Source organism: Hylobates moloch, unplaced genomic scaffold (assembly GCF_009828535.3).
Source record: "Hylobates moloch isolate HMO894 unplaced genomic scaffold, HMol_V3 SCAFFOLD_1, whole genome shotgun sequence".
Taxonomy (NCBI): domain Eukaryota; kingdom Metazoa; phylum Chordata; class Mammalia; order Primates; family Hylobatidae; genus Hylobates; species Hylobates moloch.
The window spans coordinates 71,429,195-71,449,384 of NW_026652276.1; the positions used below are offsets into that span (position 1 = coordinate 71,429,195).

Sequence of the window (20,190 nt, forward strand, 5' to 3'; positions counted from 1 at the left end):
CAGAATAATTTATTTGGCCTTTTTTTTTTAACAGTATGAAAGCATTGAGAGTTATGGCACTAGAATGTAAGCTCTGTGAGGGCAGGGAATATATTGTTGTATTTCTCACTGGGTCTTATGTGGAAGGTACTTAATGAATGCTTGTTGAATAAATGGTGATTAAAGGTTTTTAAAAGTCAATTATGTTTCAATTTAGGTATTATTCTGATAGAAACTTCTTCAGAAATGTTAAGTAATTGTTGCTAATTAGAAACCTGTTTTTTTTTTTGTTTCTTTTTGTTTTGCTAATATAAAAATTTTAATAATTTCTTTAGGTTCGACCGAATAGCCCTTCTCCTACTGCATTAGCATTTGGGGACCACCCTATTGTACAACCAAAGCAGTTATCCTTTAAAATTATTCAGGTAAATGATAATTAAAATGTATTTTTCTGTGGCTTCTAAGAAACCATTGACTAACTTACTAACAACTGAGATGTCTGTTTGTTTTATACATAGTCATAAAGCAGAATTACACATCAAGAAAGATAACTTACTAAACAAAAACAACAGAATTTGTAGGAAGGATTGAGAAACTGAAACACACAATTTACTAACAGCTTTTTAAACAACCTTAACATGTCAGTTCTGTTTACTGATTCTTTCTGAACTGAATTTCCAAGTATATGTAATTGATATTTTGTGAAACTGCTGTATTTTTTATAAGTGGACATTAAAGTTGCTCATTTGACTGTACTTATTAAATACATATATGTGACAGATTATAAACATTATTTGAATTATTTGTATATTTTCTACACTTAGTTTCATGAATTTTGAGCACTAAGTTTTTCATTTTAATTTTTTACATGTGACAGTTTCTGAATGGCACTTTCTCAGACTGGGGTTTGGGAGAGTAGATTTTATTCTTCAACCTCAGCTTGCCAGTTTATTTCCATTAGACTTTATTTGTGAGGTCATATCCAAACTGTTGTGCATGTATCAAAACCTCTTTCTCTGGATGATCCTGAGGCTAGGATTACAAGTACATTCCTTTCAGCCACTGAGTAGATCATGAAAGGTTTTGCTGCATGAGATGTTGGTCAAAGGACATAAAATTTTAGTTAGAAAGAATAAGTTCAAGGGAACTATTATACATCATAGGGGCTACAGTTAAAAACAGTATTTTGTGTATATGAAAATTGCTAAGAGAGTAGATTTTATTCACACCACAAAAAAAGATAGGTGTTAAGTAACTTGATTTAGCCGTTCTACAGTGTATACATATATCAGAACATCGTGTTGTGTACCATAAATAGATAGGTTTTTGCTATCAATTTAAAAAAGGTTTTGCAAAATTCAAAAAAATCAACTAGAGGAACGTAGAGCACAAAGCAGCGGATATATTGAATTATAATGAGGAACATTAAGTAATTGACCTTTCTGGATGTTTCTTGGTAAGTCCGTAACATTTATACACTTGAAGTTATTAAAACTGCACTAAAACTTTTTGAGATCCACTTTACATATACACACAAATATATTTTTCTTTACCTTTTGAATTTGGAGTAAAATCTAGTTTTATGTTTGCTTGAAACAACATATATAATGGAGATAACAAAATAACTTTTTTTCATTTAGACTGATCTCACAATGCTGAAATTAGCAGCATTAGAAAGTAATAAAATCCAGGACCTGGAAAAGAAGGAGGGACGTATAGATGATTTGCTCAGGGTAAGTAATGAGTCATAGAGGGGAAAAAATTGAGTAAATTATTTGGCAACAGTCAAACTGTTCAGAAAATACTTAGCATTGTAAAAAAATCTGTAGCTAGGCCAGGCATGGTGGCTCATGCCTGTAATCCCAGCACTTTGGGAGGTCGAGGCGGGTGGATCACAAGGTCAAGAGATCAACAGCATCCTGTCCAACATGGTGAAACCCCATCTCTACTAAAAATACAAAAATTGGCTGGGCATGGTGGTGCGTGCCTGTAGTCCCAGCTACTTGAGGGGCTGAGGCAGCAGAAATGCTTGAACCTGGGAGGCGGAGATTGCAGTGAGCTGAGATCGCGCCACTGCACTCCAGCCTGGCGACAGAGTGAGACTCTGTCTCAGAAAAAAAAAAATTCTGTAGCTAGAACTCAATAAGCTTTTTCTGTTAGTTTAAGTACATGTTGAAAATACCAATTTTAAAGTGAAATATTTTATTAGATCTTCAATAAATTGGGAATTGAGAAACTGCTGGAGAACTGGAAGTTAATAACATTTATATGACCAACTACCATAACACAAATAACCATTTCATGTTAAAAGTTTATTGATTTTATTATATGCCTGACATCTGATACCGATAGGATGAAGTAACTGCTGCAGTTCTGTAGGATTTTTAATGGAAGCTTTATTTAAAAGTACATCTAGAAGTATACTTAACAATGTAAGGGTTTAAAGCAGCAGTTCTTACCCCTTGATGCTCCTTGGACTCACCAGTTGGGAAGGGTGAAAGTACTAATGCCTGAACTCTACCCTAAGGGGTTCTGATCAAGTTGATGACGATGTAGGTCTTGGACATTGGTAGTTTTAAAGGCTCTCCCACATAATTCTAATTTAAGCCAGCATTGAGAGCTACTGGCATAGAAACTCGATAAAACCAACACCTGTGATCCTACTGTACTTGACAGTGTCTTTAAAACATCCACGTGTCTTTTTCCTGATCCTGTCATACTTACTTTCTCACACCGATTTACCATTTAACCACTATTTTAAATTTTGTATTTGTCATGCCTTGGTGTTTCTTTATGGTTGTATTAAATATGTGCTTACATTCTTAACAACATATTATTTCAGTTGGTTTTTGAACGTTAAGTGAAATTTTCCAGTATGGACCCTTTTGCCCAGCTTGTTTTCAATGAATGTTATATATCAGAGTCATCCACTTTGATGAGTAGTAGTTTGTTCATTTCACTGCAATATTGTAAGGTGTTACGAGTATACCATAATTTCTGTATCTTTTCTGCTTTTAGTTGACATTTTATTTTTACTTTTTCTAATATAAACAGTTCTAAGAACATTCTTTGTACATGTCTTCAGGGCAAATATGAAAGAATTTTTCTATGGTATATGTTTAGGAAAGACATAGCCAGAGTACAGGGCATACACATTTCCCATTTTACTGTATAATACCAGTTATTTCTCAAGGTTTTTTGGTCTGGTCTTTTTTTTTCCCCCCTAAGTGAAAAACTCTCACTCCGTCGCACAGGCTAGAGCACAGTGAGGGATCATAGCTCACTGTAGCCTTGAACTCCCGGGTTTAAGCAATATTTCTACCTCAGGCTACCAAGTAGCTAGGACTACAGGCTCGTGCCATCACTCCGGGCTGATTTTTTTTATTTTTTGTAGAGCTGGGAGTCTACAGGCTGGTATTGAACTCCTGGCCTCAAGTGATCCTCCCACCTTGGCCTCCCAAAGTGCTAGGACTACAGGCATGAGCCACCATGCCCAGCTGATCTTTCAATATAAATTATTAGTCTTACTGAAATTGGTTTTTGGTATGGCATGATGTAGGGTTTCATTTCAATTTCTTTCTATGTGGATAACCAGTTGTTCATCCCCATTTAATTAAAAGCTCATTCTTATACTGCCAGCTCTATCATCATAAAATCTTGTTTCCAGTATACAAGTGGATCTATTTCTGTGTTCTATATCATGTTTCCTTGTTCTGTTTGTGTCTCTACACAAGTACTGCAGCATCTTTTTATCATTGTTGATAAAACAATTTTTATCAGTTGTTTTTGGCTGTTAGTAACAGTGAACATAAATAACGGTACTTCAAATGAGATAGAAGCTTATTTTTCAAGAGAAGAACAGAAGTGAGCAGCTCGGATATTATTACTCCTCAGTATCATAAGGGACCTTGTCATTATTAGTTCATGGCTTGTATCTCAAAGGTCACATCAAGGTTCAATATATCTATTAGGGTCGCAATTATATCTGCGTTCTAAGCAGATAACAGGAGGGAGGATGGGAGCAGAGAACAAAAAGCACAATTCTGTATGCAGCCTTCTTGGATATCTCATTGAACAACTTCTGCTTGCATCTAATTAACCATCCTTCGCTGCAAGGGAAGCTGGGAACTGTAGTCTTTTGGCTAGGCAGATAGCAATCCAGGATAAAACATTGAATTTCCATTATAAAGGAAGGAGGAGTCTTGGGTGATCATAATTATGTAGCTTTATGTTAAGTCATGATACATGGTTAAACAGATATCCTCTTCTTCATTTTGGCTATTTTTGGCCCTTCACAGTCTTAGAGAAATTTTAGAATCAGGTTTCAAGTTGCATATGCATCATACACACACAGTGTTGAGATTTTGTTTGAATTGCTGAGGGTCTATTGGTGCTAAATTCTGTTTCCTCTTCCTTGAAAAACAGTTGTGTTGGGTATCTAATTTTAGGTTGGCAATTGTTTTCTCTCAGCACTTTCAAGATATTGTGCCCTTGTCTTGTGGATTCCACCATGTTTGGCCTAGACTTTTGATTCTCAAAGTGTGATCTTCAGACCAGGAGCATCAGTATTACTGGAGAACTTAATAGAAACGGAAATCTTCAGGTCCTTCCTGAGACCTGATTCAGAAGCTCTGGGAATGGTTCCCAGTAATCTCTTGTAACAAGCCCTATAGGTTATTCTCTTAGCACTGTACTAATCAGACTCATCTTTTGATGTTAGAGGGAGGCCTCTTCTCTGAGCATATGGCCACCTACAAAGTGAACAGAATTAGTATCCTATTGCTAAGGAAGAATGGTGAGGACAGTTGTTGGGTAGGCAACTTGTGTATGTCATTTATAAGTTCAGTGGAGAAAATATTTTGTTAGTTGTAAGAGAGAGGAAAACCCACATTTAATTTGTTAATTATAAGAGATAGAGGAAAACTCACATTTATTTTTAAGTGATAGACACTTTATATACCATATTTTAGTTATTTTTAACAAAGTGAGGTAGATTGTGTTGCTTCTATTTAGAAATAAGCTGAACTAAAGTTGTTATAACTTAGCCAAAGTTAACCTTAGAGTATGGATTTGAATGTATGGATGTGGATACAAATTTCCCTGTATGTACTTTCCACTGCACACTTAAGTAACATTTAACAGTATTATCTCATGGTTAAGTAGGCTTTTTTTTCTTGTATCATACTCAGATATTTAATATTATTAGTCCTATCTGTATATAATTTATTTAGAACATTAAAACTATTTCTAAGCTTTTCATATTCCCCAGTCTAGACCTCTTGCATTTTCTACTTATGTCATAGGCTAACTGTGATCTCAGACGGCAAATAGATGAACAACAAAAATTACTTGAAAAATACAAAGAACGATTAAATAAGTGCATATCAATGAGCAAGAAACTTCTTATTGAAAAGGTAGGCTAAAAGTTGGGTAAATTTTCGCTTTCCCTTCATTAGACCCTTTTGCTTTGTATGCTTTTATAAATTAATGAATAAAATTGATGATTTTTTTTTTCTCCTCTTTTCAGAGTACACAAGAAAAACTGTCAAGCAGAGAGAAGAGTATGCAAGATCGATTACGCCTCGGGCACTTTACAACAGTTAGACATGGGGCTTCATTTACTGAACAATGGACAGATGGTTTTGCATTTCAGAATCTTGTGAAGTTAGTCATTCTTAACATTTATAAGTTTTTAGTATTCGTTTGGGTTTTCATTACTTTAAAAGATTATAGATTTGTAATTATGCTCTCCAGTTCCTCACTACTGTGAAATCATAGAATTTAGTACATTTGAAAGGGATATGAAACCAAGAGTATTACAGTTTTAGCTTACTAATTTCTTGATTAATCAGCAGTCATCTATAGAATGTAATATGTTATTCTAATTCTGACCTTCTGAAATATTAATTGAACCTTTAGCTTTACAGATGATATTTTGAGAGGGAAATTGTTGAAAATTTAATTTTCACTGGAGGATTTGTGTGTGTGTTTATCTCCTAGGATTTTCGTACTTAGTTTTTTCCCATTCCCCAATCCTTACGTGTTAATATTCAGCACTTGCCTGCTCTCTATTCCTAAGGAAAAAAACTTCTCTTTTGCCTCAGATATAATAACTCATTTATCAGTTAAACTGAACATGTGGCTTTAGCGTTTCTGAGGTAAACTCTATTTATTATTTATTTCAATTTCAACTTTTATTTTAGATTCAGGGAATATATGTGCAGGTTGTTACAGGGGTATATTGCATGATACTGAGGTTCGGGGTACAGTTGAACCCATCACTCAGGTAGTGAGCATAGTACCCAGTAGTTTTTCAATCCTTGCCCCTGTCTCTGCCTCCTTCATCTTTGTAGCCGCCAGTTTCTATCATTCTCATCTTTATGTCCATGTGTCTCCAATGTTTAGATCCCACTTATACATGAGAACATGCGGTATTTGGTTTTCTGTTGCTTTTCAGATCAAACTTTAAAACAGAGAAATTATAGTTACCATATTTTCTTGAGTTCAGACGGTGGTAGATAAGGATTTATTGGCTGTTTATGTGTTAAGGAGTGCTAAATATGCTACTCCTTTTTTGGTGGAAAATTTTGTTAAACCTGAAAATGGGGAGTAATGCCAGCATGAACATCAGCTTTTCCTGAGTATCCAGTTATTTGAAATAGAGGCAAAACTTTCTTTCACATGGTATCACACCAACATTGCTGTTCAAACACTGCCTCCTAGGACTTGCCACAGACTGGCCTTCTCTCTCAGCAGATTTATTCAGCTTTTCTTTAACATAGCTGTTCTAGTTATACCACAGTGAAACAAAGGATAATGTCCTTGTGATATTAGAGAGTTTGGGTTTCAATTCTGCAGATAATGGGACTTCTTAAAGGTTTACATATATAGTGTACGTGATTGGAATGATATCTACAGTGATAGTTGTAGAATAATAACTGATGGTAATGTGAAAATATTATTAGAAAGAGGATGAATGTTATTGGTAGTTAAGATGGAGGGGTATCCAGATGAAAGGTGATTAAAGCATGAACTAACATATCAACAGTAAAGTGGAAAGCAGAAGATAATTTTCTAGTGTTTTATGAGCAAGAGGCTCTGCTACTAAACCCAGACTGGCAATTGTCCTGCAATGAATAAAAGAGATGGTGATATAATTAATATGAATGTTCTAAGATATAAATCTACCAGTAGTTCCAATTTCTCCACTTAACTGTCAAAATAGAGGCCAGGTGCAGTGGCTCACGCCTGTAATCCCAGCACTTTGGGAGGATCACCTGAGGTTGAGAGTTTGATACCAGCCTGGCCAGCAGGGTGAAACCTTGTCTGTGCTGAAAATACAAAAATTAGCCAGGCGTGGTGGTGTGCACCTGTAATCCCAGCTACTCGGGAGGCTGAGGCACGAGAATTGCTTGAACCTGGGAGGTGGAGGCTGCAGTGAGCCGAGGTCATGCCACTGCACTCCAGCCTGGGCAACAGAGTGAGACTCTGTCTCAAAAAATAACTGTCAAAAAAGAAAATAATTACTTGTATGTCCTGACTTTCACTAATAAGCATTTATTGGGGACCTACTGTGTGTATATCAAGTCGTTTATAATCAGTGATATAACCCAGAGTAGTTAGAAAATGAGAAGAGAAATAAAGTAATAATATTAATCTCTAAACTGTATAGTCATCCCTGTTTAATCAGCTATTAATATCTATTCCAGTAATTATTTACTTTCCATTAATATTTTAATCATTAGGATTATTACTGCTTATTTGCATTTATACCATCTTGATTGTGCCCTAAAATAGCCTTAAGATTTACTTATTAAAAATTGAAATTTATTCCTGCTTCTAAATGAAAACTGGAGTAAAGTCTTGTTCTCACTTTGCTATTCTTGAGATTTTTCTCTACTCTTTTAATCTTCTACCTAGGTTCTTCTTTATTTTTTTCACTCCTATCATATTCTGCTACTTTATCACTAAAACCATAGGGAAGGGGATGTGTGTAAGGTCAATTCTGCATTAGCAAAGTAGGAACCCTTTAGTTGATGTCAGTGGTTGGGGAGAGGAGGGCATGAAATATTTGACTTGCTCTAAGTATTGTAACCATGTAGGATTTGAAAATTTTTTATTGGCATAGTGAGGTGACCTGAAAGAGAACATGGTTACTGTTAGAATAAGCTTAAGGTATTATATGATAAGTTGGTTTTAAAAAGCTTCACTCTCTGCTCAAACTGCTAAAATATCTAATCTACATTTTAATAATAGACATGGTATGTATTAGTTTTTAGAATTAGGGAGCTATTTGCAAAATTGTTTCAGTTTCTTGAATGGGAAGCATTAATTTTATTTTTGTTACTTTCCCATTTTTCAGAGCCATGCTAATTTTTCTTGCTATTTTCTTGTCTTTTTTCCCTAAAATTATCAAAAAAATTTTTCTCATAAATTTCTTAAATTAAGTTTAATTTGTTTCATTTCAAAACACCAACTTCCCATTACCTATTTTTTTAACAAAAGTAGATTTAGAAAATAACTCTCTTCATATTAAATTCATATTTGCCTTTTGTAAATTTGTTTGCAAATACTGTGGTGAGATGCATGTGTAACATGTACCCCATACTTTAATAGTTTGGGGGATTGTTTTGTCTCATTTATTTCATTCAAGAAACATTTATTGAGCAACAGGTAAGTGATGATCACTACACTAGGTACTAGGGATACAACAGGATACTGTATAAATAGACACCATCTCTGTTCTTAGGGAGTGATGTCATCTAACTGGACACTTTCTGATGAAGTATCTATAGGAGTGATATTTATTAGAAAGAGTGAGGTGGGGAGATAGAAATTCCGATGAAATTATATATGGCAACACATCTTTCCCTAATCTAGGAGTTTAGAGAACACCTCACTTAAAAAAATTCTTTCAAATGAGACCTGAAGGATAAGTACAAGTTGGTTCACAAGAGTGGAACCAAAAGGTTACGAATGTATATTATATGGTTTTTCATGTTTCTTATGCATTTTTTTCCAATTTTAGCCTTGAAAAGTAATGGAAGGTTAATATGGTTTTATTTGTTTATTTTTACACAGGCAACAAGAATGGGTGAATCAGCAAAGGGAAGATATTGAAAGGCAAAGGAAACTTCTAGCCAAACGCAAACCTCCCACAGCTAATAATTCTCAGGCACCCTCTACCAATTCTGAACCAAAACAAAGGAAAAACAAAGCAGTCAATGGAGCAGAGAATGATCCCTTTGTTAGACCAAATTTACCACAACTGTAAGCCTCCATTTAAAATTTTTCTTTTTTAAAATTGTTGCCAGTGAGCGTGAATGTTACTAATGGATGTTATTTATAATTCATACTTAGATAGCAAAAATGATTATGACCAGGAAGGAAGGCAGTATTGAAAATCTAGCTCTAAATTAATAGCCCCAAATATCTGCATTCTACCTTTTTAAGCAGAGATTTAACAATTCTCTTTTAAAACAGAGACTGAGGTAGCTAAGAGGTTACCAGAATTCACCCTTTCTTCTGTGTCTGAATCGGTTAAGAATCAATTAAAAGTTTTGGGTTATTCTAATTCAAAGTTTCCATTCACATTCCTTTGAGAGAATGAAGTAATGTAACTGCCATTTATGTGTTTTCTCAACCTGTGAAAGCAGTTCATTAGTGGGTTATAGGTATTGTTTTTCCCTTTCTGCGTTTCTTTGTTTTCTGGATTTTCTTTGTTAATGAATTATTCTTTATAATTTAAAGGACAAAGACATTTTTTAAAAGAAAATTTGGAAAATAGGACAAGAATAATAAAATAATATAGACTGTGATTCCATTTCACAGAGAACACCATTGTTAAAATTTCAATATACAGATGTATCCAAACTTATATAAATTTTCTGTTCTAGAAGAACTTATGTAAACTCACGCAAGTAGAAAATACATAGTCCGGGCACGGTGGCTTATGCCTGTAATCCCAGCACTTTGGGAGGCCAAGGTGGGCGGATCACCTGAGGTCAGGAATTCGAGACCAGCCTGGCCAACATGGTGAAACCCCGTCTCTACTAAAAATACAAAAATTAGCCGGGCATGGTGTCAGGCACTTGTAATTCTGGCTTCGCAGGAGGCTGAGGCAGGAGAATTGCTTGAACTCGAGAGGTGGAGGTTGCAGTGAGCCAAGATCTTGCCTGGGGGGCAAGAGTGAGACTGTCTCAAAAAAAAGAAAAGAGAAAATACATATACCCTCTAATGTCTTGTATGTCATGTATTCTTTTCTCCTCTATTGAAAGATTGTCTGTCATCCATGCTTTGAATCCCATCCGCAGCTGTATCAGGAACCTCTTCTGTTGATACCTCCTTTGTGCTCTACTTGTTACTTCCCTTCAGAAAACATGTAAGCAAAACCATTAAAAAACTCTGCCTCAATTACAAATCCCTTTAGTCTCTATATTCTGTATGTCCTCTTCATAACTAGGCTTCTTGAAAGAGTTGTCTGTCCTTGTAGTCTCTTCTGCCTTGTCTTCCAGTCTCCCTTTCTTAACTGAAATTGTTCTTAAGGTTATCTTCCTGATGCTAAATGCTGTTAACATTTGGGTCTTTAACTTATGTGGCAGCACTGAATATTGTTGACTTATTTTTTTCCAAAAAGACTCTCTTAGTTTTGAAGATACTCAAGTTTCCATTTTAACTCATCCGGCTGCATCTTCTCAGTCTCTTTCTCTGGACATCATTTACTTACCAATCTGTAAAATGTAGATGACTTTTAGGGATATGTCCTAGGCCATCACATTTCTCACTCTGCGTATTCTCCTTAAGTAGCATCTACTCTTAGGGTTTCGGTTACCATATACATCCTGCTGACATCAAAATTACCATCTCCAGCCCACTTTTCTCTCTTGAGTATCAGATACTTCTGTCTCAATCTTGAATATCATATCCTGCTTAGTTGCTATCAGTACTTAAATGTCTCACAGGAACTTCTAATGCAGCGTGTTCAAAACTATATTTACTAAAAACAAACAAAACCTTGTATTTACTGTTATATTTCCCATTCAGTCTGTCTTTACACACACATACCTTGCCCCTTTTCTGTGTTCTGTTAGTGAGTGGCACTACCATCCTCTCACATGTAAGAATTCTAGTTGTCGCCTTTAACATTTTAAGTACAGATTTTATTTATTTTTATTTTTTATTTTTTTGAAGAGATGGAGTCTCCCCATGTTGTCCAGGCTTGTCTTGAACTCCTGGGCTCAAGCTGTCCTCTTTACCTTGGCTTCCGAAAGTGCTGGGATCACACGCATGAGCCACTGCACCTGGCCAGATTTTGTTGATTTTTTTCTTAATCCATTAGTGATTAGATGGTGATAGTATTAATCCTTCAAAGTCCATCTCAAAATGTACTTTCTTCTTAAAGCCTTTCTTAATTTTCTTGAGCTGTTGTAAGTTACAGTTAAAACATTTTGACTGTCATTAATTTTTTAAAAGAACTTACTTTTTGTAAGTTAGTAAATTTGTTTAAGAAAAAACCAAAACCTAGGTGAATGACTGACTTGGTGGGTGATTGTATTAAAAGAAAGTGTGGGCTGGGTGGGATGTCTCACACTGTAATCCCAGTGCTTTGGAAGGCTGTGGTAGGAGGATCGCTTGAGTCCAGGAGTTTGAGACCAGCCTGGCCAACATAGTGAGACCTTGTCTCTATTTCTTTAAAAGAATAAAAAAGGGAAGTATGTGTTAGCTTTAACCCTACCCTGTAGATACCCAGTCCTGCTAGATACCAGATACGTCCACTCATCCTTTATGCAAGTTCCCACTAACACCATTCATTCTAACTCAAGTTAATGCTGTCTTTTACTTGGGTTATGTTTATAATCTCTCCCTCTTCTCGCTTCAATTTTGGTCTCTTCCTGCAGTCTATTTTCATGTTGTAGAGTCATTTTTCTGAAATAAAAACGTGAGCCTTTCATTCTCTTCCCTTTAACCCTAACAAAGCTCTCCAGTACTTGAATGATACAACCCAATAGTCCTAATATGGCTTATAAAGCACTTTTGATCTGGCTCCTTCTTCGTTATCTAGCCTCATCGTTGCCATCATTCAGTACTTCTACTTCACTGCCAACATTCAGACTCTTCCCCATTGTCTTAATTTCTGTTAATCTTTTAAGTCACATGGTAGTTATTGCTTCCTCCTGAAAGCTTTTCTTTAATACATGAAAGATGGGAGTTGTTTATTACTTTGAGGTATCACCATAGTAAGTACCCTGTCTCTCTTCAGTCACAGCATCAATGTCCACTCAGGTAATGACACTAGGAATCTGCCTGTCATCTTAATGTTTCCCTTTCCCTCATTCTCTGTGTCTGTTTCCATAACATTTTCATGTTTGCGCCATTCTTCATTTTCACGGTCACTGTCTTAGTATAGGACCTTGGTTTTTTTTTTTAACCTAGATTACTATTTTTCATGTCTCACCATGTTTAATCTCTGTCAGTGGCTTTCTAGATAAAATTCACCCACATGAAGACCCTTTATGTAAACCTTATTTCTTACTTTAGCCTCATTCTCCAGCATTTGCCCTATGTATATCTTAAGTTAAACTTTTTCAGTTCCCTAAATGGACTGTGCTTTCTTGCTTCTGTGACTTTTATCTTGTTCCTTACCCTTCTTCATTTGTCTCATTTCCTGTTTATCCTTTAAGACTTGGCTTAAATGCTATCTTCAAAAGGAAGTTCTCTCTAACCTTTTTTTTTTTTTTTTTTTTTTTTTTTGGCCAGTTTCTCCTATTGCCTCTCATGCTAGGTGCCATGATATTTTGTGCATACTTGTATGTATTGTAGCATTTATTTCACTGTTTCATCTCTATAGTCCCAGTGCCTAGCACAGTGTTTGGTGTATGGAAAGTGGTCAATACTAAATTACAATACATAAGCATTTAGGCTGGGTGCAGTGACTCATGCCTGTAATCCACTGCTTTGGAAGGCCAAGATGGAAAGATCACTGAGGTCAGGAATTTTGAGACTAGCCTGGGCAACAGAGCAAGACCCTATCCCTACAAAAATAAAAAAAAAAATAGCCAGATGTGGTGGCATGTCCCTGTAGTCCCACCTACTCAGAAGGCTGAGGCAGGAGGATCTCTTGAGCCCAGGAGTTTGAGTTTACAGTGAGCTATGATCACTCCACTGCACTCCAGCCTGGGTGACAGTGAGACCCGGCCTCAAAGGGAAAAAAACAGAAAAAACACATTTGATCGAATTTCATTTTCTTTTTGATAGATCATCTTTCTGGTTTGTCACAGGTGTTTTGTTTACTACTTGTCTTCCAAGATGCTAACAGCTTTAATTATAGTCTAATAGTCATAGTCTTCTCTTGTTTCTATCCCATTTTATTCCATATGTTGACCTAAAACTAACTCTGTGGCAAATGAAGTGATGGGTACTACATAGCAATTTGATTGCATTCTTAAACAAATTTTAGGTTTAAATAGGGCAAAAGGCCACAGAAGCACTTTGATTCATATATACTGCAGTTTGAATAATGCTTTTTTAACACAAAATGTCACATCTCTACTTGGCAAACTATCTTTTAAAACTTCTTTTGAATTATTGTTTAAGAAAAATGGCTTTGGCTTGTGTGCACAATATGTAGTATAATTAGGGGACAAGTTATGAATCTTTAGTTATCAATTGTCTATCAAGAAATTAACATAGAAAATGAAGTTACCATTATGTAGTACAGTAGTCCCCAACCTTTTGGCATCAGGGACCAGCTTTGTGAAAGACAGTGTTTTCATGGACCGGGGTGGGGGCTGGGGGATGGTTTTGGGATGAAACTGTTCCACCTCAGATAATCAGGCATTGGATTTTCATAAGGAGCATACAACCTAGATCCCTTGCATGCGCAGTTCACAATAGGATTTGTGCTCCTATGAGAATCTAATGCCACTGCTGGTCTGACAGGAGGTGGATGGAGTTCAGGTGGTAATGCCTGCTGGCCCGCTGCTCACCACCTGTTATGCGGCCTAACAGGCCATGGACAGTACGGGTCTGAGGCCCAGGAGTGGGGAATCCAGATGTGGTGGGTAGGACTTTAGGTTCTGTAGTCAAACAGATGTGGATTCCAAACTTAACTCTCCCGGATTATTTTTAGTAAGTTATTTTACTACTTTGAATCTCCATTTTCTTGTGAAAGTATCTACATTATACTGTTGAAAAGATGGTAGGAGGTAATGCATGTACTTGGCATGGTTTTTGGTTCATAATTTATTTTTAACTATTAGCAAGAGTCAGTTTTTTAGGTAATAACTTGTAATTTTAGTTACAAAGACTTTTTATTCAGAATAAATAGTTTGGATAGTTAATACTATCTCTAGATAAAGTCTGATGACACTTGCATTGATTTTCCTTTATTAATACATTTTAACCAAGATTTTTACATAAAATGTATTTCAAATTAAGCTTTGGTTGTATCTGTTAGACTTACATGTTGCATGTTTCACAGAGGGTGACTGCAAAGTTAAGAGTAAGTAATATTTTACCTCATATATTATTGAAGTTTGAGAGCTCATTGCTTTTCCATTATAGCTTTAATTTTAAATTAAGAATGTATTTCAGGCTGGGCGTGGTGGCTCAGGCCTGTAATCCCAGCACTTTGGGAAGCTGAGGCGGGAGGATCACTTGAGCCTAGGAGTTTGAGACGAGCCTGGGCAACATAGCAGGACCCCATCTTTACCAAAAAATAAAAAATTAGCCAGACATGGTGGTATGTACCTATAGTCCCAGCTTCTCAGGAGGCTGAGGTGGGAGAATTGCTTGAGCTGGGGAGGTCAAGGCTGCAGTGAGCTGTGATTGCCTCACTGCACTCCACTCCAGCCTGAGCAACAGAGGAAGACCCTGTCTCAAAAAAAAAAAAAAAAAAAAAAGAATATATTTTGTATAATATTAAGTTATTAGTAGACTACTTACCTCTTTTTAAAATTAATGAACTTATTTTTTAGAGGAGGAGGAGGGCAGTAGTACAGCAGAACTGAGCAGAAAGTACAGAGTTCCTATATACCTAACCCCTGTCCCCACACAGGTACATTCTCTTCTACTGTCAACATCCCACACCACAGTGGCACATACGTTACCTGCATAGACACATCGTTATCATCCAAAGTTACATTAGAGTTCACTGTTGATGTTGTAGATTCTGTGGGTTTTGAGAAATGTATAACTGATTTTTTTTTAAATCCTGTCTGAAAAATCTTCCTTTCATTGGAGAATTTAATCTATTTTTCAATTCATGTAATTACTTATTGAGGCTTAAATTTGGTCTTTCTTTATGCTTCTGTTTATCCTACCTAGTCTCCCCCTTTTTTCTTTTTTTTCTCACCTTTTATTGCATTGACCAGTTTTTGTTTATTTTATTCTTTTTCTCTATTACAGTATGAGCATGTTTCTATACTCAGACACACATATATACACACGTCTACCTATAGGACATCATTATTGTCTTGCATAGTCAGTGTTCATATGGACTTTATCCACATATTTATTTATTTTTTGCTCTTTACTTATTTCTACACCTCTCACAAGACTTTTCTGCCAAGAATACCCTTTACAAATTTTCCTTTTTAAAGGAAAATTACAAAGGGGTCTGTTGGTAGTGACCAGTTTTTGTTTGTCTGAAAATTATTTTGCCTTCATTCTTTGGATATCTTTACTGGTTTTAGAATTTGGGGTTGGTAGTTACTTGAAGAGATGATTTTTATTGTCTTCTGATTTACATTGTTACTATTGACAAGGTAGCTGATAGTCTTTAGAGAAACAATCCTGAATGCAGCATAAGCAGTATTTGGAGATGAGATAACTAAGAGTATTTCAAAAACAGATGAACAAGATCAGTCTACAGGTTCATTAAGGCCAGCAAATTCCAGGGGATGTGAATAAAAAGAAATACTCATCGAGGCTGGGTGCAGTGGCTCACACCTGTAATCCTACCACTTTAGGAGGCCGAAGTGGGTGGATCGCTTGAGCTCAGGAGTTGAAGACCAGCCTTGACAACATGGCAAAAACCCATCTCTACTAAAAATGCAAAAATTAGCCAGGCATGGGCCTGTACTCCCGGCTACTTGAGGGGCTGAGGTGGGAGGATCGCTTGAGCCTGGGAGGCCAAGGCTGCAGTGAGCCATGTGCATGTCATTGCACTCCAGCCTGGGTGACAGGGCGAGATCTCTGTCTCAAAAAACAAAACAACAAAACAAAACAAAGCTCATCTATACACTTCATAGTGAAATTTCAGAAAATTAAGGCAAAGAGAAAAAAATTCTTAAGCCACCAGAGGGAAAAAAGACATACTGAAACAACAGTTTAGAAAAGATAGGCAAACACCACCCAAAAGAAAGCTATATTAAATCAGACACAGTAAAATTTAAGGCAGAAAACATTATTAGAAATGAAGTGGTTGTTATAAAAGGTTGAAATCACTAGGAAGCTATAATAATTCTAAATTTATATAAATATGATAACATGGCCTCAAAATAAATAAAAAACTAATAATAGGCAGATCCACAAGTCATAGTGTGAGATTTAAACACATTTCTTAGAAATAGAACATGTAGATAAAAATAAAGCATTACAAAACAAAACACACCAGTGCATGCAAAATTAATGGGATTGGCAAACTTGAACCAATGGACGTATATAGAATACCTCCCAACATCTGCAGAATACATGTTCTTTTAAAAATATTGACTATAAAAAAAATTGATTATAAAGCAAGCCTCGGCAAATTTCACAGGATTGAAAGTTTATGTAAGAGTGGTATTCTTTCTCCCTTAGTCATTGGTAGAACTCCGGGATGAAAATGATTGAAATCATTATGTATGTTCCCTGACCACAATGCAATTAGCTAGAAATCTGGAACTAAAAGGTAGTGGAAAAGTGCCAATGGAAATGAGAGAAAATTTTGAAATGGAAGATTTCAAAATATTTTGAAATGAATGTTAGTGAAAGTGCTACATAACAAAATTGGTAAAATGTATCTGAAACAGTATCTAGAGAGAAAATTATAGCTTTAGTTATGTGTGTAAGAAAAGAAGAAAAACTAAAACTTTACAAACTAAGCATCTATTTCAATAAGTTAGAAAGAAAATGAGCAAGAGAATTAACCAAAGAAGGAAGAGGGAAAAGATAGCAGAAATTAATATAGGAAACACACATACAATACAGAGAATAAACTAGTTTTTTAAAAATAGTGTTAAAATTTTTGTAGGGGAAAAAACCTGATAAAATTGATATGACTGATTTTTAAAAAACCACAGCCATCCCCAGGAATGAAAAAAGGAATATTACTACTGTGTCTAGATATTTAAAGGAAACAACACATTATAAATTGCTTAAATTTGAAATCTTTGTGAAGTTGACAAATTTAAAGAAAAATACGGTGGAACCAAACCTGACAGTAGAAGAAACAAAATCCACATAGTTCTGTCACTATTAAATAAAGTGAATCTGTAATTTAAACATTTATTCAGAGAAAAACTGCAGGTCCAAATGACTGCATCTAAGAATTCTGTCAGCCATTTAAGGATGAAATAGTGCCAGTCTTTTACAAACTTTTCTGAAGAACAGAAAAGGTAGATATGCTTCCCACTTATTTTCTGAGGCCAACATAATCTTGATGCCAAAACTCAACAAAGATTGTACAAGAATGACAGTTATAGGCAAATCTCACTTGTGAAAATAAATGCACAAATCTTCAATAAAATAGTAACACAAACACAACATATAATATATAAAAATGCTAATTTATGAAGACCAAGTTGGGTTTATGTTGGATGTGCAAGGTTGGTTATAGATGAGAAAAATATATATAACTTTTCACATAAATAGAAAAATCACATGACTATCTTAATAGATACCAAAATTTTTTAAAAATTAGATAAAATTCAACATTGATCTGTGACTAAAACTCTTAGCAAACAAGCAGAAGATACTTCCTTAATCTGCAGTTTGCATTCCTTTTTACTTTTGCTTGAGTATCTCCATGCTGTCATGCTGTATTCCTGGGTCATCATGCCTCTGTTTTTTTTTTTTTTTTTTTTTGAGACGGAGTTTCACTCTTGTTGCCCAGGCTGGAGTACAATGGCACGACCTTGGCTCACTGCAACCTCCGCCTTCGGGGTTCAAGTGATTCTCCTGCCTCAGCCTCCCGAGTAACTGGGACTACAGCCATGCGCCACTATGCCTGGCTAATTTTTGTATTTTTAGTAGAGATGGGGTTTCTCCATGTTGGTCAGGCTGGCCTTAAACTCCCGACCTCAGGTGATCTGCCCACCTCAGCCTCCCAAAGTGCTTGGATTACAAGCGTGAGCCAACGCGCCAGGCCCATCATGCCTCTTAACACCCCATTTCTTCTTCCTGGCCTCCTGATGTTGCTTCTTTTTAATTTAGTTCAGATATTACCTTTTCTGTGACTTTTACTAGTTTCCTGCAGATAGAATGTATATTTTTCTTTGCTCTGTGTATTCGTAGCTGTATTATTCAAAGTAATTATCTTAAAATCAGCTGATGAGCAACCGTGATCCCATTTAAATCTAGCTTTTTTTAAAGACTAGGATATGGCATTTTTGGGAAAACCATTATTCTGTTTACTGACCCCCAAAGATTTACATCCTTTCCACACGCAGAGTAGGTTCACCCTATCTCAACATCCCCATTACAGTGTCAGCACAAAGTCTAACATCACATCTAAATCCCATAAGCTCAAAGTTCCAATTCTCATCAAATAAATCAGATATGAATGAGACTTGGGGTATAATCCACCCTGAAACACAATTTTTCTTCATCTGTGAAACTGAAACTCGAGAAGCAAGTTACCTCCTCCCACAGTATGATGGAAGGACGGGTATCTGATGACAGTTTAGAGACATTTCTGTTCAAAACAAAAAGCAGTGGAAGGAAATTCCTACAGAATTTCAAAATCCATTCAAACTCCTTTTGGATTCAAGGTCTGGGAATAATCTTTTATGATGATCTTCTGTGCTTCTGACTTTTGGGCACAGGGTTCTGTCCTCTAGGTTATCCTTTCTTTTTGATGAAGTTTAGCCTGCAAACAATCTGTTTAAACTTTTTAGAAATTATGCTTTTGGTGGGGGGGGGGGGGGCAGACAGAGTCTCGCTCTGGGTTCAAGTGATTCTCCTGCCTCAGCCTCCCAAATAGCTGGGATTTACAGGAGTCTACCACCATGCCAGGCTAATTTTTCTATTTTTAATAGAAACAAGGTTTCACCATGCTGGTCAGGCTGGTCTCGAACTCCTGACCTCAAGCAATTCACTCACCTTGGCCTCCCAAAGTGCTGGGATTACAGGCGTGAGCCACTGCGCCCAGCCTTTAGAAATTATGCTTCTTAAAATTCTAGCCTCTGTCCCCTGCCCAGTTCCAAAGCCACTTCCATGTTTTTAGGTATTTATTAAAGGAGCATTCTACTTCCAGGTAAGAATATCTGCAGTAATTTCTTATGGCTGCTGTAACAAATCACACAAACTTAGCTTTAACCAACACAAATATTACCTTACCGTTTTAGCGATCACAGATCTGAAATGGGCTTCATCTGGGCTAAAATCAAATTGTTAACAGGGCTATGTTACTTCTAGAGACTCTAGAAGAGAATCCATTTCCTTGCCTTTTCCAGCTTCTAGAAGCTGCCCACATTTTTTGGTTTATGATCCCCTTCCATCTTCATAGCCAGCAGCGGCCAGTCAAGTGTCTCACCTGTCACATTACTCTGATTCTGACACTGCCGCCCCTTCCCCCTGGGCACACATGGGTAATGCAGAATAACTCCCTGTTTTACTGTCAGCTGATGAGCAACCTTAATTTCACCTGCTACCCTTAATTTTCCTTTTCTTTATAACCTAACATATTGACATGTCTCAAGGATTAGGATATGGAAGTCTTTGGCCATTATTTTGCATATCACAGTAGTACTTGGTATCTAAGTCATTGTATTAGTTCGCTTTCACGCTGCTGATAAAGACATACCCGAGACTGGGCAAGTTACAAAAGAAAGAGGTTTAATGGACTTAACAGTTCCGCGTGGTTGGGGAGGCCTAACAATCATTGCAGAAGGTGAAAGCCACGTCTCACATGGTGGCAGACAAGAGAAGAGTGCTTGTGTAGGGGAACTCCCCCCACCCCCCTTTTTTTTTGAGATGGAGTTTTGCTCTTGTGCCCAGGCTGGAGTACAG

At 36.4% G+C, this 20,190-nt stretch overlaps 1 protein-coding gene across 4 annotated transcripts in view; it reads left to right on the forward strand.

Annotated features, from left to right (window-relative positions):
* Window positions 1-20,190, forward strand: part of TLK1 (tousled like kinase 1) — a 176,792-nt gene that overhangs the window by 112,519 nt on the left and 44,083 nt on the right. For all 4 annotated transcript variants that reach the window (XM_032755418.2, XM_032755419.2, XM_058441275.1 and 1 more), the window contains 5 exons: window positions 315-404; window positions 1,620-1,712; window positions 5,283-5,393; window positions 5,507-5,643; window positions 9,061-9,249. In XM_032755418.2, the coding sequence (XP_032611309.1) occupies window positions 315-404; window positions 1,620-1,712; window positions 5,283-5,393; window positions 5,507-5,643; window positions 9,061-9,249 (620 nt within the window). The remainder of the gene's footprint in view (window positions 1-314; window positions 405-1,619; window positions 1,713-5,282; window positions 5,394-5,506; window positions 5,644-9,060; window positions 9,250-20,190) is intronic.